The 25,084-nt window shown below is 46.8% G+C and overlaps 2 protein-coding genes across 2 annotated transcripts in view; both read right to left on the bottom strand.

Moving 5' to 3' along the window:
* Nucleotides 1-12,657, bottom strand: part of LOC308127512 (beta-1,3-galactosyltransferase 1-like) — a 91,008-nt gene extending 78,351 nt beyond the window's left edge. Inside the window, exon 1 of the mRNA XM_080492606.1 lies at nucleotides 12,371-12,657. The gene's annotated coding sequence lies outside the window, so the exon portion shown is untranslated. The remainder of the gene's footprint in view (nucleotides 1-12,370) is intronic.
* Nucleotides 12,658-13,511: 854 nt separating this feature from the next.
* xirp2a (xin actin binding repeat containing 2a) lies at nucleotides 13,512-24,759 on the bottom strand. Its single transcript, XM_080493360.1, has 3 exons — nucleotides 16,061-24,759; nucleotides 14,795-14,928; nucleotides 13,512-14,696 (listed from the first exon to the last, which is right to left on the bottom strand). The coding sequence occupies exons 1-2, from the start codon at nucleotides 24,675-24,677 to the stop codon at nucleotides 14,834-14,836; spliced, it is 8,712 nt and encodes a 2,903-aa protein (XP_080349486.1). The 5' UTR covers nucleotides 24,678-24,759; the 3' UTR covers nucleotides 13,512-14,696; nucleotides 14,795-14,833.
* Between the last annotated feature and the right edge of the window lie 325 nt (nucleotides 24,760-25,084).

The raw sequence follows: 25,084 nt of genomic DNA, 5'->3' as shown, positions 1-25,084 counted from the left end.
TGAGCAGTTGGCGGGATATGAAAAGGGGGCTAGCGCCGTCGTTAGCATTTAGCTTGGAGCTATGTAAAGCAGCCAAGCCTGGATTTGAATCATCACACGTTTTTCTGAGTTATGAGCAATAATATCACAGTCATCTATAATTCAAGGCCTCGGTCTGGTTCCCCTGAAGCCTGCAGAGTTATTCTCCGATGCACAGTGACGAGGCCAAAAAAAAATAAAAGAACGTTCGCAATGCAGCGACCGGCGGGAGATCTCAGTCTCTGACCTTCAGAGATTCACGCCGAGCGGGGACGGATCACAATGTCTGGTGGCAGTTTGTGGAGGACAGCTGCGAATGCAAAGTGTCTCGGGGCGTCGCAGCTCATGGAAACGCGCCTGGCGGGCGGCAGGAGGTCGCAGCTGCAGTCCTGCAACGCGAGGCCGCCGTGCCGCGCTTCATTACACCTGAAATCCTTCTGGCGAGACGCAAACACGGGATGCGTCCTCTCCCTCATATCGTCACAAGAAGTGACTCAAACGTTACATTTGCAATGACAGACGTACTGGAGCAGCACTTGTTCTTATTCCAAACAATATTGACACTGTGTTGAGTTCTGGTCCAATCGTGATCCTCATTAAAGGTGGCACCATTTAATCATCTAAGCCAGATTCTTTAAACTGACTCCTTAAATTGAACCGACTCTCTGAACTAGACCAACTCTCTGAACTAAACCCAGACTCATTAAACTGAACCGACTCGTTAAACCAAACCAACTCTTTCAAGAACTGACCCTTTGAACCGAACTGACTCCTTAAACTCAACCCAGACTCTAAACTAATCTGAGGCACGTTGTTTTTGCACACAGAACTAGAAATCCAGACGTAACGGCTTAACGTTTCCTTCATGAGCTGCTACAACTGGATCCCGACGAGGAGTCCGTGCGTGCTGGAATCAGTAAATGCAGCTCTGTAAATGTGGACACACTGAATATTAATGGGAACTCTTGCATGAGTAAAACTCATAGTGCCTGCAGCTGATTAAATATGAAGAATCATCCAGTGAACGTAATCAACCGCATTGTGAAAAATGCAAAGAGTTCATATATTAGATAGGACACTGTGTTCCACTCACCACACATTAGCCTGCCCCCATTTCTTCTTTAACCCCCCCCCCACCACCACCCCGTCTCTGAAGGCAAGCAGATAAGATAGACATTCCTGAAGTAATCTGAGCAGATAAAAGCATGTTGAGAGTTACAGCACCAGACAAGCCATTTATCATGGCGCGGAGCAGCGAACGGGCCGCTAATGGAGCGCGGCGTGCCGTATTCAAATCCACACACGACGTATTTACGGGCTTTTCTGGGGAGATAAGTCGGCGTAGGCTCACCCGGGAAACAACAACAACAAACAAACAGGAGCCCCGGAGCGAGCGGGGAATAAACATGCACCCAGAAATGATCAGACCAAACAAAGCCGAGCGTCTCCCCTCCGTCCCCGGGAGCTCAAGGGGAAGATTGTTTTAAAGTTTGTTCTTCCGCGAATAAAGCACATCTGAGGCGATAAATAAAGAAGAACTCCGATAATCCTCCCAGTCCTGCTCCTCGTTTGTCGGCGTTTGAAGCTGGAATCCCTCTGCGCGGCGCGAGATCACAGCACTTCCATGTCGTATTATACACAAATTTGATTTGTTCTGTGCGAGACAGAGATCGAGTTAGGGCGAAGAATCAGAGACTTCGGTGACTTGGGTTATATTGCGACGTACGTTAGATATTACTTTGTAGTCAAAGTGATTCTGAGGTACCTCTCAAGAGAATCCTTTGAACATGTCATGGGAAATGCATCAATCTGGGAAATACCACAAACTATTTATCAATCAGTTGATTTCACTCCAGACAGTGAACACACTTAAAACTTTGGATGGGTTTTTAATTCTGCTGGATAAAACTGTCTGACTTTATAGCCCGAGCAATAAAGAAATCAACACCCAGAATCTATTCCATGTGAAGGAAAATCCTGAATGTGACATTTGGATATTGAGCGAAGTTCCTCGAGGGTTTCAGGAACCTTTCCGGCCTCGAAGCGTCACACTTTGGACGCCGCCTCGCTGAGGAGACCGGAATCCTCTCCGCCCGATTGGACCAAAGGTTTTTTGGCGGAGAAGGTCAGATCGGGAAGTTTATCACCCGCTTCTGTCGACTTCACCTCGATGTGAAGCCGCTCCTAACAAGACCAACTGGGAAACGACGAGGATCAGCTTCCTGCCTCCGCAAATCAATCTGCTCCACGTCGATTCCAGAAGCAAATGTCAGATTTTCCTTCTCAGGCCTCGGAGGATAAAGACACTTAAGCGTGCATCAAGTGTATCAAACGCACCTGAAATAATTGGCGCCGCATCCGGTTAGGCGTAGATTAATGAAGCTCTGCGCAGGGTTTGTGCTTGCGAGCCATAATTAGGCCTGGGAGTCAAACCCGCCGCTGCTGAAAAGGTTTGGCGAGGGTCCACACAGGGACGGGCGCTCGTTGACGGCAGATGCTGATTGAAATCAGCCGAGCGTACGGCACGGTATTAATACCACCTACAGGATTACGCCCGGAGCGGTACAAAGCGTTATCCGCACAGCCTCCCCAAAGAAGGCGGGATCCTTCCCTCGGTGGCGACCGAGGAAGCAAACTGCACTCTGTGTGGTTAATTAATTTAGCGTCGAGAACTAAAAACAGCCGGAGTTTGGCTCCTCGTCGGCCCCGAACGCCGCCGCATCCCAATATCAGTATGGAAACATGTTGGGCTTTCAAAAGGAGGATTAGAGTGAGGAGGAGGAAGAGGAGGAGAAATATATGACTCTTTCCCTGAAACGACTTCCCAGGCAGAGCATGAGCATCATGCTAGTGTGCAAAAACGTTTCATCGGGAAAGTCCTAAGGTTTTTTAGGCTGAAATTAAAACTATATCCAGTTTTGGGCCAAAATTAGAATTGAAAAAAGAAAAAACTGCCAACAGCCATCAATACAATCTGTCAAACAATAAAAACTATTAATATGTGAACAGTTATTTGTTCTGTGAATCGAAGAGGCGGCCATCAAACTTTCTGCCTTGGTTAAATGTGTTATTTCACTAAACAATCCAACCAAGCAGCTTCGGATCACCAACCTGCACGTTTTCTAACTCAATAGAACTTCTGTCACGGAGGGTTTGGAATGCGTTGGTTCACCACAACGTCTCCGAGTGTTGAACCGCATCAACTTTCAATCCAGAAGCTCAAAATTAGACTGACGAGGTTTCCATGCGGTGGCGGAGATAAGGAGGAAGCGGCACAAACAAAACACCCCCAACGCCTATGTTTTGTTGGAACAGCGCCACCTGCAGGAACCCAGTGTTTTATCTGCTCCCAACCCCCCCCCCCGAACCCCGCCATCTGACCGCTCTCATGGAAAGCCAATCATGCAGTTGACCGACGGGCGAACCGGGAGACATCAACACCGTCCAAACCGGCTTGGCAAAGCAGCAAAGCCCCAGCTATCAATTAAAATGACCCCAAGGGGGGATAGGAGGGGGAGGGGGGCTCAGATCCACACTCATCTGGAGCCAAGTGGCGGACGAGGCGGGGGGGTGGGGGTAAGGACGAGGGGGGGGAAACAAGAGCCAACATGCAGCTGGTGGAGATAACACAGAGCAGCAGAGGTGCTACTGGTTCAACCCCCGGAGACGTTCGCCCGCAGAATCCAACGAGAAAAACCGAGTGCCATCCAGGAAGTCACGTTTCACTAACTATCTGAAACATCTGTCGGGTGAACTTTCATTTTCTGACCATCAAAACAAAGAGAATCCTGTGTTTTTCCAGAAACACGCCAAACAATCAACATGACGTTACACTACAATGAAACGCAGAATTAAAATGTTCCATTTGTGCTCAAGACATTGACCATCAGGCCATTTTTTCCTCTGAATGAATAAATAAATAAATAAACAAACAAATAGATAAATAGATAGATAAATAAATAAATAAATAAATAAATACTTGGATATATATTTTATTATATATAAACTTAAATAAAATGATAAATACGACTAAGAAAAAAAGGGCTAAAACACGCAAAAATTCTAAAACTGCTAATATTGCTAAAATGATTCTAAATAATAAAACATCAAAAACAGCTTAAATGGCTGAGAATTGTAAAACATGAAAATGTTTTTTTTTTTTTTTTTTAAAAAAGCTAAAAAGATTTAAATGGCTTAAATGGCTCAGAGAGCTTCAATTGAAACAACTAATTCTTGAAAAACTTCTATTGAATTATGTTGCTCGTTGGACATAAATATTGTCCTTAAACTAGAAATCTGTTTTAATCTATGGTGTTGGTTTGACAGGCGTTGTTTTATTTTATCTCTCCTCCTCGGCTGAACCGTCACCATTAAACACACACCGTAATCCATCCTGGTTATTATTTCCTCCGTCTGTGTCATCACCGCTGCTGGATTCCAATCCATCGTCTGGGAAACACGTGGCGGCCAGATTACCCAACCTTCCAATAAAGTTTGGACGACGATCGCGGCTCGCCGGATGGAATACAAACGAAGCTGGAGAGAGGAGAGAGGTCGGAGCGCATCAGTGTGAAAACCAGCAAACAGCCTCGGAGAACGAATCCCACACAAATCCTGCAGCAGGAACCTTATAAAACATGACAGCGCTGTAAGTTCCCACTCGTCAGCGGCCGCGCAAAGCATCAGTTCTGCATGAGGTTCACCTCCAACGCCGATCACGTCCCGACACGGTCAAAATTAGTATTTAAATACATTTCCCACTAAATAACCACAAAAACGGTTTTAATCATTTACATAGAAAAGTCCCGATGTTCTGCTTCAGCGTGGATACGCAAGTTAACATGCTACTTCAGTTAGCATGTAGCTCGTCTCCTCTTTAAATCTTTTGCATCTGATCTGTGCAATGTTTGTACATCAACATCTAGTGTCTTTCATTTCTTTGAAAACATCCACTTTTGCGGGGAATCGGGTCTTTTTAAGGCTGTCAGACCCTGAAGTAGCTTTGTCTTCGTTATCGTCGCCCCAGTGGACAAATTCCGAATAGCATTTAGCTTTACTTCAGAGCATCTGGCAACCTACAAACCATGTTTGACACCCCTGGTGTCAATTATAAAGTTCATAGTCAGTCTTTTCCCTTTGTTCTTTTCTCTTTTGTTGCTCATTTTATTCATTTCTCTCCCTTTATTCTTCCTCCCAACATTATTTTCGCATTTCTTTCGCGTCGTTTTCCATCTTTCATTTCCTCCATCTTCATCTACCCTCAATTCTCTCGCCTCTTTTCTTCTATACGTTTCAATACTCTCCCCCGTTTTCTCTTCCTCCTCACACCTTCACCTTTCTTTCTTCTGTGTCTTAATTCTCTCCCGTCTGCAGCGGATGAAACAGGACAAAGAGAAAAGCTTTAATTTAAGCGGGATCCTGTGAAATAACCCACCTGTTGACGAAAGGAGAAGCCATGAAAGAGTCTTTTAATCCCGATTCTGCTTTGTTCTGCTTCACTTTCACCTCAGATCTCTTATTTTCTGTATGTTTTTTTCTTAAAGGACTTCAGTCTATTTTATTTCAAGAAAAGAAGCTGCAGGCGTTCAAACATTCAGAAGTCAAGAAACCAGAGTTTCGACCTCTCAATGACACAACAACTGGTTCCGTTAATGAGTCTCCACATCTGTAGAAACCCGAACCAACAGATATCGTCTCTTAAGCCGGTTAGTTCCATGTAGAATTTCATTTCCTCTTCAGGTTCTGGAAAGTCTGACAGCTTCAGGATTTGAGGAGCAGGAGGTGCACAGTGTTGCCAGATCAGATTGACAGTTTCCAGCCCAATCACATCTTAGAACCCGCCCATTCCAATAAAAACCAGGCCAAACTACGAAGTTGCCAGACGCCCATGCAAACCCACAAAATCATAACACATGCAAAAGAAAAAAACACACCCAGAGCTTCATATCTGCATCAAATAACCACATATAAATGATAGATGAATAGGTTTTTGCAAATTGCAATCAACAAGAGCGCAGTAAATCAACCTACACAAAGTGCAAGATGAACCTCTGGCAACGTAGCGCCAGGCCCTGATGAGTAATAATCCCAACTGCACGTAAAAATGTGCACTTTTAAGCCGTGTAGGCCTCATATATTTAGTTATTTAAATCTCAAATGATCTGTATGAGGACAACACGCAAATCAATTAAAAACAAAACTAAATTACGCACATACAGAGTACATCTCCCTCCCTCCCTCCCTCCTCTTTATTTTCTCATCGCCACTTTCCACACCTGTGGTGCTGAAATACGACCTGGCCACACAGCAGCTGATAGAGAGAGAGATAATCACCAGCCCAATCTATTTTTTCCCCGCCTGACGTAAACAAAAACAGTCCAATTGTGTGGAAAACCGTCCAATCTGGCAACACAGGAGGTGCAATAACAGAACTGCACATCCATGACGTACAGTTGCTCCCAAAGCTTCCAGTTGGATTTTCAGACAAAATCAACTTCTACCATTGGCTTTATTCAAACCTTCTGAGAGGCTTCATTTTGTTTTTGCAGTTTTCGATCAGATTTGATAAATAAAACAGATTCAGATATCAAACGTTTGACCCTGAAAGTCGCTTCACGAGTCACTTTTTTACTTTAAAAGTGCTTGCTGTAACATAAGTAGCTCACATGATTAAAAGCGCCACTTTGAGACGCGAGCTGTTGGCTTCCGCGGCTGTATTGATGAGTAAATTTACACAACAGTGGCTCATCAGCATTAATTCTGCGACAACAAAAGAGGAACCGGGCCCTTGTTTAATGAGCAGCCTGTGAGCGTGCGATGGTGCGGGCAAAGTGCCGTCATTCAAGACAGAATGACTTTTAACTCAATATAAAGGCAATAAAACATGTTGCACCATAACAATTACCATCAAGTGTCACCCTGAAGTGAAAACTGTAACTAAGAAGATAAAATTGTGCTTTTGCTATTATCCTATAAATTACATCTCAGAACACAGAAAACAGAAAAGTGTAGCCACGTTACCTTGTTAGCAATTTTTAGCAAACCATTTTTAGCTCATTTAAATGCCATGTCAGCATTTCTTCCATCATCTATTTTGACTTTTCTTTTCCTTATACAGCCTTTTTCCCTTGATAAGCAGAAATTTCTTAACCACAAAAAAAAAAAAAACTACATTGACGTGGCATTTCTGCTGCTCATATTTGATAATTGCCAACTTGCCAACCTTTAAAAACCCGTTTAAAAAAACACAACAGAAGCAGAAGCAGGGAAAAAAAAGGGTCCCGAAGTGACTGTTTCCAACTCAAAAAGACACCGGTAGCATTTAAAAGTGAGGAAACCGTCCCTAAAGGCACTGAAATGCCATCAAAAGACACACAAACCATTTAAACGAAGAAATCACAAGGACGAGTGCATGGAAATGAGTTAATGAGATGGGATTCCGATCACTTCCCGGCCCTAAAATATCCCGTCAGGAGAGGAATCTGCTCGCGCCTCAAGGGGTTTCTTCACATCTTCCTCAGAAATCTGTGAAATTATTTGATGTGGCGCGTTTGGTAAAGATCGATTCTGAGCGACACGGACCCGATAGGTCTAGTAAAAACCCCCGACGTGGGGCTAAACGAGTTAAAATCGGGGCTATTAGACACTCAGCCGGGGGCTGGCTTCCTCTCCCGGGACGTCGATAAGACGCAGTTTACAGCACAGCCGATGTAAACAGACTATTAATAGAGCCAAAGGCTCTGATCGCAGGAAGAAGTGATTTACTCGTACGCAAGCTGTTTTTTTTTTTTTTTTAAACAATGTGAGAATCATTGATTTTTCTCATGAGGAGTGAACCCACCGGGACGATTAAGTACAGAATATAGAAGCTATTGAGGAATACTTCAAAAGAAACTGCAAAGCTAACGGAGACATTTTCTAAAGTCAAACAGAAAAAAACTATTATATTATCGTTACCTTTTCATAAATGTCAAGCACAAAAAGGTGGGAAACCTTTTAAGAAAACATCATGAAGGTCACGAAGCAGGTGCCAGTACTGGAGGTACTTCACTAACTTCCAGTACCAGAGGCAGCACAGTGGATTCCAGTACCAAGATGTACATTACCAGAGGCAAAAACGCAATAAAGTAAATCCATTCATAGGCAGAAAAGTGGCATCATTTACCTGAGGTAGTGCATAGACTATCTCAGGTACTGGACTCTTCTCTTAAGCATCAACAAAGGCACCAAAATAGAAACATAAAACACAATCCACTACCAGAGGCAGTCGACAAAAATGCTGAAAATCCTTCCAACCAAAGGCAGCAAATGAAACTTCCAGTATCAGAGACAATAAAGAAAGTGTGAAAGCAATACATTGATTCCAACTACAAGAGGCAGCAAACAGCACCGACAGCAGCAGTAATATGACATCCAGTACCTGAGGTAGTAGCAGACATTAAGTAGAAACAAATAAAGTGGAGTGTAGTACTAAACATAAAAGAACAGCAACGAATAACCCAAGTACTAAAGGCAAGTTGTCACATATACAGTAAAGCAGCATCCAGTACCCAAGGTAGTATCTTAACAAACACAAAGACAATAAAGAAGCTGCCATTACCAAAGTCAGCATGTGAGGAAACCAATATAAAAAGACTCTCAAAGGGAAGTGACCACGTACAAGCACCAAACAGAAAATCAAACTTGTGTAAGTGTACCCTGTACTTATTGCAACTTCCTTGGATTACTTCCTTGGATTACTTCTTTGTATTACTTCATTGGCTTACTTACTGGACTTCTCGGGCTGTGTGCTGGACAGACACTGCTTGAAGTGTGAGCTGATCACTGACTGGCTTCACCTGCTCACCTGCACAGTGCAGGCGGAACAAACCAAGTTGACCTGCGGGGGGGGGTGTCAAACCTCGAAAATCCAGCATCCTGCAAGGTTTAGACGGCTCCCTGTTTCAGCAATCCTCAATATAATGTTCAATTCATCATCCAGCTTCTAATAATTAATAAATAAACTAATAATGAGCCGCATTGCAATCAAGTGTGTTGAGACCTAAAACTTTGTGATTAATTTGTTGTGTTAAAAACAAAAAAACAATCTTGCAGAAACAATATTTAGAGTGTGAGCGGAGGAGGTCCTGCACCTCAAAACCATTGTTTCTCCCACCTCCTCCATCTCCACCCAGGTCATTGACTTCTGCCAGAGAGGAGATGTGAGGAACTCCTGCCATCTTGCTTTGAAAGCCCTTTGGACCCTGTTTTCATGTTTGTGAAAATAAATCGCCCTCTTCTTTACCTGTGTGTGTTTGTCACCCTTTGTTCACTAGAGTGAGTCTGGTGTTTTGTGCTGGTTACACTTCCCTCACCTGGGACGTCCAGAACAAAAGACAATAAATGACCAGTGAATGTTTTCAACTACGGGAGGAAGAAAAGTGGTAAAAGAGACTAAAACAACTGCCAGTAGAGCAAATCAGCATCCAAAAGCCTCCAGTACCAGAGGTAGTAAAGTGAATTCTCACACCACAGGTGTCCACCACCTGAGACCATTAATGTCATCACCAAAGAATACAGATGATTAAACTCGATCAACTTCTTAAAGCACTGAGTTGCAGGTCCAGTACCAGAGGAAATACCAATATAGCCTGAAGGTGACTCAAAGTACCAGAGGCAGCAAAGCAGTAACAGAGAAGAAAAAAGTTTGCAGCAGCGCGAATACATTGGATACTGCATAAACTATCAGTAAAAAAGCCTGAGAGAATGAAGAGAAGTGATTAAAAGAAACCTGTGAAATATCCCCAGTACCAAGGGCAGAGGCTGTAAGAGACCAAACAATGAAGGCATGAACTGAAGCAGAGGCAGTAAAAGTACCACATGAAGCAAAAAGTGGCTCCCAGTACCCGTTGCACCGACAAAAAAAAAAGCAAAGACAGAGACAGCAATGTGAATCCTAGAAGCTGCAACTGAACCAATTCAGTGCTGTCCAGTACCAGAGGCAATTCAGCAGTAAGATATATGATACTATGTCTTCATTCCCATGGCCTCAGTGAATGACCACCGCCAGAGGCAGCAAAGGAAGGCGTTGTACCAAATTAAAGAAGGCGACCAAAGGAAGAGGCTCCAGTACCAGAGGCAGCACTAATGTTTCACAGGGTGATGTGTTGGCTGCTGTTTTTTTATTAAATGACACCCATCGGGAAGTCAGACGTCTGATCAGACACAAGAAAACTCGTGGAAACTTAACATCATTATTCTTTAAACACCTAAATGACTTGAAATCCTCCACAGGAACTAATTCCGGAGCGTCGCCGCCTAATTGAGATGAAACCACAGCGTTTCTCGTCGGGGGAGATGAATGTAGGTCTGTGGGACGTTCCTGAAATGAAAAGCTCCACCCGCCAGCACGCCGGCTGAAATGAGAGTAATTGTCAGGCTGAAGGTGTTAACGGCCCGGCGGCGTCATAAAGGTGGAGTGCTCTGAAAGGAGACAAAGGGGAGAGCAAGTGATGGAGTGTGGACGGGAGCACTCCAGTTCGCTCTTTTTAAACCGGTGGCAAAGCAACTGTCAAAATAAATCTGTGGAAATGGATTTTTGGAGGCTGAGACACTGGAACACAACTGTTATTACGACCCTTTGACTACAAGGTAAAATCCTGCTGAGCTGCTGCTTCCCACACTTTGATTCCATTTTTAGAGGAAGAACCGACACGGTCACTGGCCGAGGCGCCAGGCTTCACTTTGTCTCTTAAAAACATCAAGCACATCTACATCTTGAAAAATGAGTTGTTTCCTCTCTCGGAAAATGACGCAGAGAATAAAAAATAAAATTCTATTACATATCAGACAGAAAAGACAAGCATGTTTCTGTCTGGTGGAGCTTCTATCAAGATAATACTGAGTCTCAGATATGATCAATGACAAATGTGAGAATATATTAATGTAAAATGTTATGAAAACAGCAAAGAAAGAAAGGATGGATGGATTGATGGATGGATGGATGGATGGATGGATGATGGCTGATGGCTGATGGATGATGGCTGATGGATGATGGATGATGGATGGATGAATGGATGGAGAGTGTTCATTTTAAAAGGCTGCTGGGAGAAAGAGGACCGAGTGGTGAAATGTGTGCAGCAAAAAAAATGAAATTACAGAAAATTACTGATAAAAGGGCAAAGTGGTGGAAATTGCAGTACTTACACCAAAATAAAAGCACTCCTTTCAAAGTAAAAGCTCACCACCAAGCATGACATTGTTACGATCAACCTACAATGCTAAAAGAGGTCAAATGGCTAAAAGAGGTCAAATGGCCAAGGTTCAGTTTACACAACAATGTTTTCAAGTGACAATGGAAATCTTTCATTGTCTTCTGGATGTCCGTTTGCATGACAATGGTGCTCGGTGTCACTGAAAATGCAATTTAAAATAAAGAAAAACTTTTTGAAAACGCTCGAACTCCGTCCGTCTCCATGGAAACGGGGGAAACGCAACTTTTCTGAAACACTGTCACTGCACACGAGCAAGTCAACGGACAATATCAACAGTGTCATGACTCCCAGTCCATATTCTCCTGGACTTGGTTCTTTTATTTTGACAGTCACCGTAATAACAATCCAAATTGGTCCTCTGTCCAGCAGAATGTTGTCCCAGTGTCAGTGTTTATAGCTTGTTGTTCTCTGCTGCATGTGTGTGTGGTTTCATTACAGTGACAAACAACAGCACCCACTAGTGGCCTAACATGAAAACTACATCGTGTTCAGTGTTTCTGCTGTTTCCTTGTTAAAAACATTAAATTGGATGAAACCATGGAGTGTTTACGCACACACGAATAGCTGAACGGATTTAAGAATGAAAACAAGATAAAATGACAACAAAAACATTTAAAATGTAATAAAATATCTTCTTGCAAATTGTTGCTGTGGAACTTCCTCAATGAGATAAATAAAGATATTGTTATTTTGAAGGTGAGATATGAACTTGTAAATAAAGTGTTTGCAGGTCCGGAGGTGGAGGAGTAAAGAGAAGAGAGCACGTGCTGCGTGATGATAATGATGATGATGATGATGATGATGATCATGATGATCATGATGATGATGATGATGATGTAGCGGAGCGTCATGATGAAGAGGAGATGCTGCAGGTCACAAATCAAATGAAAGTTGAGTAAATGTGAATCTAACGTGGGACTGGACTGGTTTCCGTTATGTGCGCGCACAGCGGACGTGCCCGGTGCCTGAGGTGGATAAATCGCAGGAGTTGATGAGCTCCGTTATCCGCCCAGCGCGCGTCTAGATGGGGGAGAAAGACGCAGACCACCGGGGCACCGGGGGCACCGGGGGCACCGTGCACCGGGACTTCAGATACTCACCGGAAGGAGCGGCCGGCGGGGGTCACATCCACCAACAACCCCGCACCGGAGGAACCGGAGGAATCGGAGGAGTCCGAAAGAAAGAAAGAAAGAAAGCAAAAACAAAAAACCCACAAGATCCGTGATGAGAGCGGGGCGCAGCGGCGAGTCCAGCCGCGTCAGGACGCTCTCTCTCCGGATTGATCCAGCGTGCATCCGGCGCTCCGCACCGCACCGCACAGCACCGCACCTGTCCCGGACCAGGAGCTCTGTGCGTGCGCTCCTTCCTCACACCACCGATCCTCTCTGCTCCTCTCAGAGAGAGAGCGAGAGAGAGAGAGAGAGAGAGAGAGAGAGAGAGAGAGAGAGAGAGAGAGGATGGAGAGGAGAGGAGAGGAGAGGAGAGCGTCCAATCAGAAGCCGCCTAACGGAGCGATGGCAGACAATCCGGAGGAGAGGAGGAGAGGAGGAGAGGAGGAGGAGGAGGAGGATTACAGGAAGAAGAGCAGAAGATAGATCATTAAAGATAATTTATCTTTAAAAAAATAAGTCTTAACCTCACCGGTCAGAATTTGGACATTCATTATGTTAACAGTAAAATTCTGACTTTATTCGTAAATTTAGGAAAATAAATCTGAATCCTGACTTTAATATCAGATTTCAAACAAGCAGAAGTGGAATGGAGAGGTGATGAATGTTTTTGTATTTAAAAAAAAGAAAAATCGAAATTTGATGTTCTCACCATTTTATTTTCATCCATTTATTGAGTTTGACTTATTTTAGCCATTAGAAGTTTCACTCTTTGAGCTATTTGAGCGTTTTCAGCGTCTTTAGAGCCACAGGTTGAAAAGCTTTTGTTTGTTTGGAGTTGTTGACGTGGGTCACTTGAATGTTTGACTTCACGCCGGCAGCAAGATGTGGATGTCGCTCCCGGAGACTTTTATTCTGAAGGTTTCCACCAGACGCAAACAGGACAGGAGGCTGCAATGTTTGTGTTATTGTGCGTTTTGTCGACCCGTGAGTACATTACGTTTGTTTTGTAATTACTGGCGCCTCTCGTGTATCAGTGGAAATCGAATGGCTTGTTGCTACAGAGATCTCAGAGCGACTGGGTTATCAAGCTAGGCTATACGTCAAGGCAGCGGCACAGTGATTACAGAGCCAGAGTTTGTCAAGCTTTATTTCAAGCAGAAGACAGAGAAAAGAGGGAAACACCGTTTCTCTTCTGTGCGAATCAGAAGCTACAGCTAACACAGGAGATTTCTCTGCACACCAGGTGCAGACGATCATCAAACAAAGCTGAGATATAGAAGAAAAGAGCAGGGTTCAGTTCGTCTCTCCATGGACGCAGCGGGGGAAATAGAAGATTGGCCGGATTCAAAAGTCTTCGTCGTCGTAGTGTCTGTTTCGCTTGATCTGCTCCTCCACCGTCAGGCCGTCGTCATTCGCCCAAATCCCGAAGTCCAGGAGGTCGTCCAGCGCCCGCGGAGCCTCGTCTTCCACGTCCGGCTGTGTCGCGTTGACGCTGAGGTCGGCAAATATGTCATGGAGGAGGCCGGAGGCGCTCGGCTCGGCGCCGGTGAAGAAAGCCGCGTAGCAGTCGGCGGAGTCGGAACCTTTGGCCACAGACGGAACGAAAGCGTCGTCCCTCTCGGCGAGCTGCAGGACTTCGCTCGACATCCAGGGCGGCTCTCTGCAGATGTCGTTCGGGGGCGAATCGGGACCCTCAAATAAATCCACCAAGGTCTGACTGTCGTTGTAGTTGTTGTTGTTGTTGTTGTTGTTGGCGTTCAGTGTCGCCGTGTCCTCGTCGATCAACGTCACCTTCACCTCCTCCGTCTGTTCGTCCTTCTCCGAACTCTCCACCTCCACGTCGTTCACTTCAACTTCCTCCCTTCCCTCGTCGCTCCCTCCAGTTGGTTCCGTCTCTTCCTCTCGCGAGTCCTCGCCAGCCGTCTCCTCGCTCCTCATCCTCTCCTCGGTTCCGTTTCGTTCCGTCGCCTCTTCAGATTGGTTTGGATTTTCCTCTGGACTTTCCTTCGGGGGCCACGGCGGCTTCACCACCCTCAGCTCCCCCTCCATGGCGAAGGGTTTCTTGGGAGAGTCTTCCTGTGGAGGCCACACCACGGAAATCTTGCTGGACTTTCTGATTTCTCTGTTTTCTTTCTCAGCCCTCCTGTCGGGAGTCGGCGACCTGATGTCTGAAGTCTGCTGGTTCCGGTTGTTCCAAAGCTCTTTGTGGGGTTTTTGTCCGAATCCCTCGTCGTAGTTTCCTTTGGCCTTGAAGAGTTGCTTGTAGTGCGGTTTGCAGTACATCCGTCCATGGAGAGAGGCGTAGTTTCCAAGACTGTTCACACAAACGAGAAGACCAGTTAGGACGGCGGCGTTCTCTGGGTTCTCTGGGTTCTCTGGGTTCTCTGGGTACTCTGGGCAGTGTGTCCTCACCTTAGTGTGCCTCTGCAGTGTTCACAGCGGAAGCAGCTTCTATGGAAGTTCTGTTTGTCTGCGATCAGCGACTCCATGGGGTAGACCCGCTTCCGACACATCCTGCACAGATCGGACTCTGGAACTCGAATTTTCTGGAAAGAAAAGCACAAAAATCAGGCCAAACTCAAAGGAACGGATCATTTCCCCGTGATAATGGGACAAGGGAATCAAACTCCTGACGTGCAGGTTAATGGTCAACAAATTAGGAACGCCTCTGCAAACTCAAACATTCTGTTTCTTTATTACAAGTTGTGCAAAATTAATCCGGACCCGAAAATCAATCAAAAGTTCATATAAAAGCTGAATTTCAGGTTTTACTCATGACACTTGAAAAGTTTATGTCGGACATGTGAGAGTATTCTGAACAAAAACATTACTTAAAAGCAGACAAAACTAATAAACATAACAGAGCAAAGAAAAGTAAATAAATAATTAAATGCATGATTAAATAAATAATGCCGGTAAAGGTTGAAGCTTAAGCTTATCTACTCCTTCCCTTTCTCCACCTCAACAATTAATCATCTTATTTCCCAGAGCTTGTGTTTTTTTTTACAGCAAATAAATAAATGCTTTCTTCTAATTAATTAATTACATTTCAAAAGGTTAATAATTTATTAAGTTTTCATCTCTTTAGCTTTTACAGCCATGCTTTGTAGATTAACTTGATTCAGTAGCTTTTTTTTTTTTAATGAAACTTTCCGAGCGGTTTAAGCTGTTTTAGCGACATTACCCGTTGTATTGTTATAATATCAATAAATTACTATAATATCAATGTTTGTGTTGAACTGGTGATAGATTTTCTTTTATATATATTTATGATCTAAATGTGCAAAAGTACATAATTATAAGTCAATTATGTTATGGATTAAGTACACTGAGTAAGAATCAAGGATAAGTGTGGAAACAAAAATGAACTATAGCGTTTGAATGAAACCAAAAAAAGAAAAACAGGAAAAACACAATGGGACGATTTCCGTCTGTGTTTGGAGGCAGAGCGAACGCCGTCACACACTGAAGCATGAGAAATATTAGTTACCTGCATCACACCTCATCAGCATGCTCAAACACAAGAGTAACATTCAGTAGTTTTAGTGGTGTCTTTATTTCAGATCAAATGAAGCAGGTGAGTTTGGAGGTTAGTGTCTTTCCACTCGATGCAGCCGACGTCTTCAAAATCCCAAACTGCTCAAACACGCCACCGCCATGCGGCTCTGCTGGCTTTACCCGTCACGACAGTCTGCTGCTGCCGGGTCACGATCTGCGAGGTCCTCTGCTCCGCGACGCTGAAGCCCAGCTTCTGGAAGACGCCCTGGCTCTCGGCCCAGGACTGCTGGAAGTTCCTCAGCAGCTCCTCGGTGGACGCCTCGGGGGGCACCGCCACCGTGGGGACCGCACCCCTTACCACGTCGGCGTAGGACGGGGGGTTGCCTCGGGCAGCGGTGCCCCCGGAGTGCACCTCGCTCCTGGTCTCCGTCGTCACGTTCCCGGAGTCGTCGATGGTGCAGAAGCGCTCGGTGACCGATGTGGTCGCAGAGTGACCCGGCGGCTCGTAGGGGGCCGCCTCCGGCTCCCTTCTTTCGATTTGCTCTCGGAGCTCCCGGGCGGCGCGGGACCCGAGCTCGCCCGTCTCGAACACGTCCTTTATCGCCCTGACGTTGAACGAAGGGACTTCCTCGCTTCTGGGCGGCTGTCCCTCCGCCTCCGGGTCCTCTGTGTCGCTCCCCAGCCGCTCGGCGATCACGATCGGATCCTTTCTGGCGTAACGTTTCAGTTTCGGGGATTCGAATCTGTTCATAAGTTTTGTTAAGTCGATTTTGGGGAGGTCCTCCTTCAGGAGGTCGAGGGCCACGCCCTCCGCCGTCTCCTCGGTATCAGGCCCCAGGCGCTCGGGGATGTCGATGGGATCCTTCCGCAGGTACATCTTGCTGACCTCGGCCTTCTGAGCATCCTCGAAGAAGGACTTCTTGTCTCGTACCGTCGTCATGGAATCCACCATTTCTGCCACCTCCTCGCTTGTCGACAAACTTCGCTCTCTCTCCAGCTTCTCCGGCGTGGGAGGCGGGGGGGTGACGCGGGCGAGCAGGGAGGTGGTGTCCCGTAGCTTCATCAGCTTCTCGGAGCGGCTGAGAGTGGGTGAGGGCGTGGCCCGACTAAAGGTGGGCGTGTACGTCCTGCGAGGAGGCGGCGGTGGCGTCCCCACTAACTTGTAGGGCGGAGGAGAGGGAGTCACCCTGAGAGGAGGGTCCACCTTCCGGGACTCGATGCTGATGAACGTTGGCGACGGAGTACGGATGCTCGCCAAGGGGGAAGAAACCCGCTGATCCACACCGCCACTCCGCTCCTGCTGCCGCTTCTTTTCCTCCACAACTTTCTTCTCACTTTTGCTCGAGCCGATGCTGATCTTTGAAATCTTCGTCCCACTTATGATTTTTTTCTCAGGTTTTGGGGGAACTGGTGGAGCTGTGGGGGCCGGGGGCACCGGGGGGGCCAGTGGCTCTTCTTTACCCTCCTTTTCCACCACGATCAAGGTCTTTTCCAGAAATGTGAGTTTGGCTTGAACAACATTCTTCACATAGATCATCATCTCTTTCAGTTTTTTCTTGCTTTGTTGTTTGGCGATTTCTGTTAAATTCTTCCTCTCGGCTGAGCCCATCACCCACTCGGGCACTTCGCTGATCACCGTCCTCATGGCGTTGAAGTCGACTTTGTTCGGCGTGGCCTCCAGCTCTTTGATCTCAGACAGCAGCTTCTGCATTTTGCTGCATTTCACCACATCTGTGACCTCTTGGGGTTGAGTTTCAACTCTTTGCCGGTCTTTGGGTTCGCTTTTTGACACCCCTGCCTTGGTCTGCATTCTGTTGGCGTTTGTCGTTTGTACCTTGGTTTGCTGTGTGTGCATGTGAACAGCCTCTTGCCTTTGTTGCACCACACTCTCGCTCATGATCACCTCTTGAATTTGCTCCGTCTTCGCGCTCTGCTGACTGACGGATATGAGGCCTCGTCCTTGTTTGGTTCCCGTGGATGTTACCTTGGCCGCCGGCTTTGCTTCTTCGTTTTTTGCCGCCTTGGCGTGGACCTCTGCAGGCGGCGTGACCTCAGTTTTCCTCTCTTTCACTTTAATTTCTTTTTTCATCTCCGTTCTAGCTGATATCTGTTGGTTCCCTCCTTGATCTGCTATTGCGCCACTTTTCTCTTGCTCCTGCTGTGAAACTTTTTCACTTTTCTCTTCTTTCTTCTCCACCGGCATCTTGAAGGTTTTCACCTTGAAACTGGGCGTTACCTTGGGGATTCTAGTGGGTTGGGATGGACTTGTTGTGCCCTCCTTTGTCAAAGGGGCATTAATATTCTTCACGCCTTCTTCTTTCGATGTGACCACTACCTGACTTTGAAGGTTTCCGTGGACAGAACTCTGTGTGGCAGTGATGGATTTCTTCATAAACTGCTGCTGCTCTGTGAAAGAAGTAGTGACCATGCTGGAACTTGACCGGACTTCTTTATCTGAAGATTCACGATGCAACTGAGAAACCGAAGCTGATTGATTCGTGGGTGGAACTTGAACCTTTTTGATTGTTTCTGTTGATGATTCTTTTGAAATTTGCATTTTATCCGAACCACCAGAAGCTAATTTCTTATTCACAACTGAGATGGTTGGCTTGCTTAACGGGATGTGGGAGGGTGTTTTCTTGGGGCTCTCTTGTGCAGAGGTTCCCTCTTTAGAAACACTTTTCACTTCTTCACGCTTCATCTTTGTTGCCTCCATCGTGACTTTGGTTCTTTCTTCTCTCTCAGAGGTCTCAGCTGCAGAGATCTGAAAGGTGGCGTCAGTAGTCTGCATACTAACGGGTGGAGTGGTGGGAGTTGAAACTCTGCTCTTCTCCATTTCCTCTTTCTCCTGCTTTTGCAGACGGTATCGCTCCTCGGCCAGCATGAGAGGGGTTTTAAATTTGCGAGCAGGCGTTTTTGCTTTCGGGGCCGGTACAGGTTCGGGAGGTGGGGGCAGTTTGATGGGTGGGGCAAATACCTTTTTGGGTGGCTTTGGGCTTGGATTTTCCACCGGTTGTACCACCGGGATTTTCTGTAAGTTTGTTTGCAACGCCGCTGTTGTCTGTTGAACTTTTTCCTCTTTCACCTCCCGGATTTTAACGCCTTCTGTCTGCACCATCGGGGGTGGAGGAGGTGGAGGAGGGGGAGTCGGCTGCTTTTTCTGCCACTTAGGTTTAACCTGCATGGGCTGTTTCGGTGGTTCTGGTTGCTTTGGCACTTTGAACAATGGCCTGCCGATAGGCTTCCCCAGCTTTGTGGGGGGAGGCAGGGGCATGGCGTTGAGCTCTTGCTGCGACGGGGGTGGAGGGAGAAAATCTTGCGGAGGTGGAGGAGGTGGGAAAAACTCCAACTCAGACTTGGCACATTCCACAGGAGGCGGAGGAGGCGGCGGAGGAGGAGGAAGGTCGCTGTCCTGCCTCATGATGGAAGCCCGGGAGGTGGAGGACACCGGGTTGTCGGCTACCGGAGACGGCGGTGGTGGAAGAGAGAGGTCAGACTCCGAGGGTGGGGGTGGAGAAGAAGGGGGTGGGGGGAAGTGAATCTCCGGCTTGGCCTTCTTCATTTTTATGGCGCCTTTCCCTCTGGTTTCGAGGTCACAGCGATCAGCCTTCACACTTTTGACCTTGCCCCCCTCCTGCTTCCGAGACGTTCGCTCCAACACATTCTGCTGATGCATAGTGCTTTTCTCCGTCACTGTCGTGTGCACATGTTTGATTGTCTTTGTTTCGCAGGTTTGCTTACTTGAAATACTCGTCTGGGATGTTTTCTGCACATCTTTCATCACATTCATATCAGCCGCTTTCCTCTCTATTTGATCATTCTCCGTCTTTTGTGGATTGTTTGTCTTGATCAGCTGCAGAGTTTGGGGTTTCTGGGGTGGTGGCGCATTTTGCTTCGGCTCTTTGCTGCTCTTCTGATGAGAGGCCCTGGTGGGATTGTCTGTATTGGTTACTGCAGCAGAGAGAACCTCTTGGGTTATTACCTGCGTTTTCAGTGATTTGCTTTGGCTCTGAGAGAGGTTTTTCACAGCGGGGGCCGAGCTGCCTGCTGCACTCTCACTCTTAGATTCATGCTCCGCTGGCTTCAAGCTTGATGGATTTTTTATGGGTGCTTTCGCTTTCTTGGAAGGATGCATACGCTTTGTGTTTGAGTACTGTTTCCTCTGCATCAGACACTTTATCGTCCCCTGAACGTCGCCTCTCACAACCTCCTCCTTTTCCACCTGCATTGCCTCCTGCCCTTCATAGAGGGATTTTATGGACGTCTTCACGTCTCCCTCAATGCTACCCCGGCGCTGTGTTTTCGGAGAGGTCGTTGGCTCCAGCAGGAGCTGAATGGTGCCTCTAACATCCCCTTGCTCGCTCACTTGGTGCTGGTAAACTTTCTTCTCACTCGACGCCTCGTGTAAATTCAGCATGGCGGTGTGAATATCCCCTTTGACGATTTCCTCTTTTTCCACTTCCTTCACAGCCTGCTTCGCTTCTTCCAGAGACTTCAGGGTACCTTTGATATCGCCTGAAACTAAATCCTCAACAGTGACCTCTGTTTTCGTGGAGACCGATTTCTCCAGTGACTCCAGAGCACTTCTGATGTCACCCTTGACGATTTCTGGCTTTTCCATGTCTTTGGCCTGATGCTGGGCTTCTTCCAAAGACTTCAGAGTTGTGGGTATGTCTCCCTTTAAAACCTCCTCTTTCTCGATTACCACTTTCTGATTGATGGCTTGTGTCAGAGAATCTAGGGCCGCACCAAGATCCCCTTTCACAATGTCCTCTTTCTGCAGATTCTTATAGTTGACGTTTGGTTCTGTCATGAAGACTTTAACGATGCTGTGAACATCCCCAGGCAGGATATCGTCCTCCGCCACTGTGCGACCGATCTGCTGCTGATTTCTCCGCAGAAGGATTTTTGTCTCTTCAACGTCACCGCCGATTATGCATTCTTTTTCCACTATTTTATCCACTATTTCCTGGTCGGATCCGTACCGGAGCTGCTTCAGGTAATCCAGAGCTCCAGACTCGATGCATGTGGAGTAGAAGCTGACGTTACCTCGTTCGCTGTCGCCGATCTTGATCTTCTTGGAGTCTTCGCTCCCTGAGTTGGACAGGAGACGATGCAGAGTTTTGTTGACGTTCCCATGGACAATGTCCTCTCTGTCGGTGCTCGCTCCCTCGCCCTTATTCAAGAGCGAGTATATCGTCATCCTCACGTCTCCTTTCTCGTCCTCTTGAATCAGAATGCCACGTTTGGAGGAGCCTTCACTCTTAAGCAGGTTGTTCATTGCTTCTTGAATGTCACCGCGGATAATTTCCTCTTTCTCGAGACTGATTCCCTTTTCCTGGTTGAACAGCTGCTTCACTGTGCTATTGATATTGCCACGTTCTTCCGCATCGATAATTATTCCTCTTTCGGTGACCTCACTACGGTTGAGGAGGTTCATCATAATGTTGCTCAGGTCTCCACGAATGACCTCTTGCCTCTGGATTTGAGGAGCCTCCTGGTTAAGGAGTTTATATTTAGCCATGCGCACGTCACCAATCTCATCCGTCTCGATGAGAATTCCCTGTGAGTCCACCATTTTCTGACTGTAAAGTTCCTCCAGTGTCTCCTTGATGCTTTTACCGATTATCTCAGTTTTTTCCAGACTGCTCTCGTTAAACTCATTGAATGGAGTAGTTTCAAACAGCCAGGTAGTTGTCTTCACGTCTGCCTGTGGGATTTCTTCCTTTGTCACAAAGAGCTCTGAGACGTCAGTGTCTTTAATCTTGTCGAGAGGCTCTTTTTCAAACAGCCAGACGGATTGCTTGACGTCCCCTTTCATCACTTCCTCTTTTGTCACTTTCTCCATGCCGTCATACTCGGACCCGGTGCCGTGGATCTCGTCGATGGTGCGCGTTTCGAACATCCACGTGGCAGACCTGACATCCCCCTTTTGGATTTCACTCACGCTGACAGTTCTGATGTACTTTTGAGATGTCTCGTCGGCTTCAAACCGCTGCTTGTTCATTTTCACATCTCCGCCTTGGATATCCGCGACAGTTTTTGACCTCACTTTCATCTCCTCTGCAATTTCATCCAGGGGCTGGGTTTCAAACCTCCACCTGGCAGAGCTCACATCTCCTTTGTTGACGCCTTCCTCCGTCACAGCTTTAATCACGTAGACTTCCTCAGAGTCTCTGATTGAATCCAGAGGCTTTGTCTCAAAGAGCCATCGGGCCCCCACCACGTCCCCTTTCAAGATTTCTTCTTTAGTAACCGTAGTCACTTCATGGTAATGTCCCTCCTTATCACAAATGGCATACAGTGGCTGAGTTTCAAACATCATTGTATAGTTTTTTACATCTCCTTTCTCGCCTGCGTCCCTGAAGATGCTGGTGATTTTGGTGATGTCGGTTTGAGTGGATTCCGCTTTGATTTTATCAAGAGAGTAAGTTTCAAAAATGAAGCGGCCTTTGTTAACGTCACCTCCTTGGACATCGATCACTGTGCGGATTTCCTTGTTGTCTGTTTCATCATCGCAGATTGCATCGATCGGCTGGGTCTCGAACATCCAGGTGCAGTTGAGCACATTTCCACGCTGGATGTCCTCGGCCTGCTGCGTCTTCAGCCTCTGCATGGTTTCCTCGGACGTGGAGCTCATGATGTCAGAGGAGCGATTCTCAAAGATGTACTTCATCCTGGAGACGTCTCCTGACTGGATGTCGATTTCCGTGACCCTCCTGAAGGAGCCTCCATCCTCGCCCACAATGTTCTCCAAGTTCTCGGTTTCAAAGAGGAAACGGGCCAGTCGCACATCTTTTCCTTGAACATCCTCCTGCTTCACGGTGCAGGTTTTCAGAATAGTTTCTGACTCTGAATGATCTCGGATGTTGTCAAGCGTCTGCGTCTCAAAGAGCCATGTGCACGTTTTCACGTCGCCTTTTTGCACCTCTTTGACATCGGCCTCAGATTTTTCCACCTTTTCGTACAGAACATCCATTGGTTGCGTCTCAAACAGCCACCGACACGTCTTCACGTCACCTTTCTCTATTTCAATACCCTCTTTTGTTTTATTCTCTTCCTCTTCACAGTTGCTGAAAAATTTAATGGCATCGAGTGCTTGAGTTTCAAACAACCACTTGGCAGTTTTAACATCTCCTGACTCAATCTCCTGTTTTGAAATGCCTTTAATTATCTGGAACTTATTGATGCTCTCGTCAAACTCATCAATGGGACGAGTTTCAAACATCCACCTGCAGCTGCGCACGTCCCCTTTAACTATCTCCTCCCGCCTCACGGTCCTCACCTCATGGTAATGACCAGAGCTGTCCTGCATCGCGTACATGGGCGTGGTTTCGAAAAGAACTCTGTTGGACTTGACGGATCCGCTCATGACCCCTTCGACTTGAATTTTCTGAGCCCCCTCACATTTACTTAAATCCATGCTTTCAAACTTTTCCTTGTAGTTGGTCACGTCTCCTTTGTCGAGGGCTTGGATGTTCACAGTCTTTGTGAACTCCTTCTTCTCCTCTCTTATACTCTCCAGTGGTTGGCTTTCAAAGACCCACTTCTGATGCCTCACGTCACCTTTTTCTTCTTCGGACGCAACCATTTTCTGAAGTTTACCCACTTCCAGCAGCTCTTTCAGATTTTCCATGGGTACGGTTTCAAACAGATGTCTGGTGGACTGAACATCACCGCCCATGATTTCCTCGCAGGGCAGAGGTCGAGCGTTGGTGTTGTCTTTCAGACTGTCCATGGGCTGGGTCTCAAAAACGAAGCAGTGCCTCCTTACGTCAGCTCCGATTATTTCCTCCTTTTGCTTCCGGGAACTTTCCCACTCCTCGTCATTGATGGTATCAAGAGTCTTGGTCTCGAAAATCCACCTGCCTTTGTTCACGCCACCTTGAGCGTTGTCCTCCATGGAAATGCCGCATATGAGCTTGACTTTGGATGGATCTTTGTTGATCATATCCAGAGGCTGAGTTTCAAACATCCAGCGGGAAGTCTTCACATCTCCTTTCTCGGTCTCCTCCCTGCGGATGGTGGTTATTTCCAGCATCTCCCCCGAATCCCCCCTGATGACGCACATGGGCTGTGTCTCGAACATGCGAGTAGTAGTCTTCACGTCGCCTTTTATCTCCTCCAGCTCAGACTTCAAGTTCAGGAAGTGGCTCTCCTCAATAGTTTCCATCTTCCCCAGGGAATCCAGGTGCTGGGTCTCAAACAGGTACCTGGCAGTCTTGACATCACCACCTGTGATGTCTTTAGCCATGGCGTCTGTCTCCTGTTCGTCTTCTTGGTAGATCTTGTTGAGGCAGTCCAGAGGTTGGGTTTCAAAAAGCCAAGTGGCTGTTCGGACGTCACCTCTCGCGAGATCCGAGTCTTTCTGGGATTCCTCAGTGGCGCCATTAGTCTCCGTCCCCAGAGCATCCATGGGCTGCGTCTCAAACATCCAGGCTGTGTACCGGACGTCCTTGCCGGCGATTATCTCCTGCTGGGCGATGTTCTGCACCTCGTCTGGGGTGTCGTCTCTAATGGTGTCCAGAGGCTTGTTCTCAAACATCCAGCGCATGGACTGCACTTCCCCCTTCAGGATCTCCTCCCATTCCAGTGACTCCCTGTCGGGGCTGGAACACCGGCTGGAGCCATTCCCATCATTCTCGAACAAGTAGCACGCTTGCTGGACGTCACCCACGACTTCCTGACTTTGTAACTCTGCTCTCTCTGCTTCAGTGAGTTGACTCAGGAAGTCTGCCTCCAGGTTCTTGCGCACCTCCGGGTGAATGTGCTTGTAGAGGCGCTTCAGCTCGGCCATACTTTTGTGTTTGAAGTAGTGCTCCTTGTTTGTTTTAACCTGGGAATCTTGAGACTGCGAAGAGACATTGTACTCTGAGATTTCTTGGGATACCTGCAGCGGATTGGATGGCGGCGGCGGGATCCGATCAGTTGACTCATACGCTGCCGAGGAGGAAGTGACGGTCTTCACAGTAGAGGAAGAGCTTTTGGTAGCAGACTTTTTGGAGGACTGTGTAACTGGTGCCCATTGAAACTGATCAAAATCCACTTCGACCTACAGTGTAGGGGTCATTTCAATCACAGAGAGAGAAAAAACCTTCAAAAAAAGACAATCCAAATCCACAAACATCACCTGAATTAGCTAGAATATCAATTTTACCTCAGAAAGCAGAGGAAGTTCTCATTTCATAAAGTCACTACGTCTTT

Source organism: Lipophrys pholis (genome assembly GCF_963383615.2).
Source record: "Lipophrys pholis genome assembly, chromosome: 23".
Lineage (NCBI taxonomy): Eukaryota > Metazoa > Chordata > Actinopteri > Blenniiformes > Blenniidae > Lipophrys > Lipophrys pholis.
Note: the sequence above shows the minus strand (reverse complement) of the source record. Positions and strands in the feature narration are given on the sequence as shown.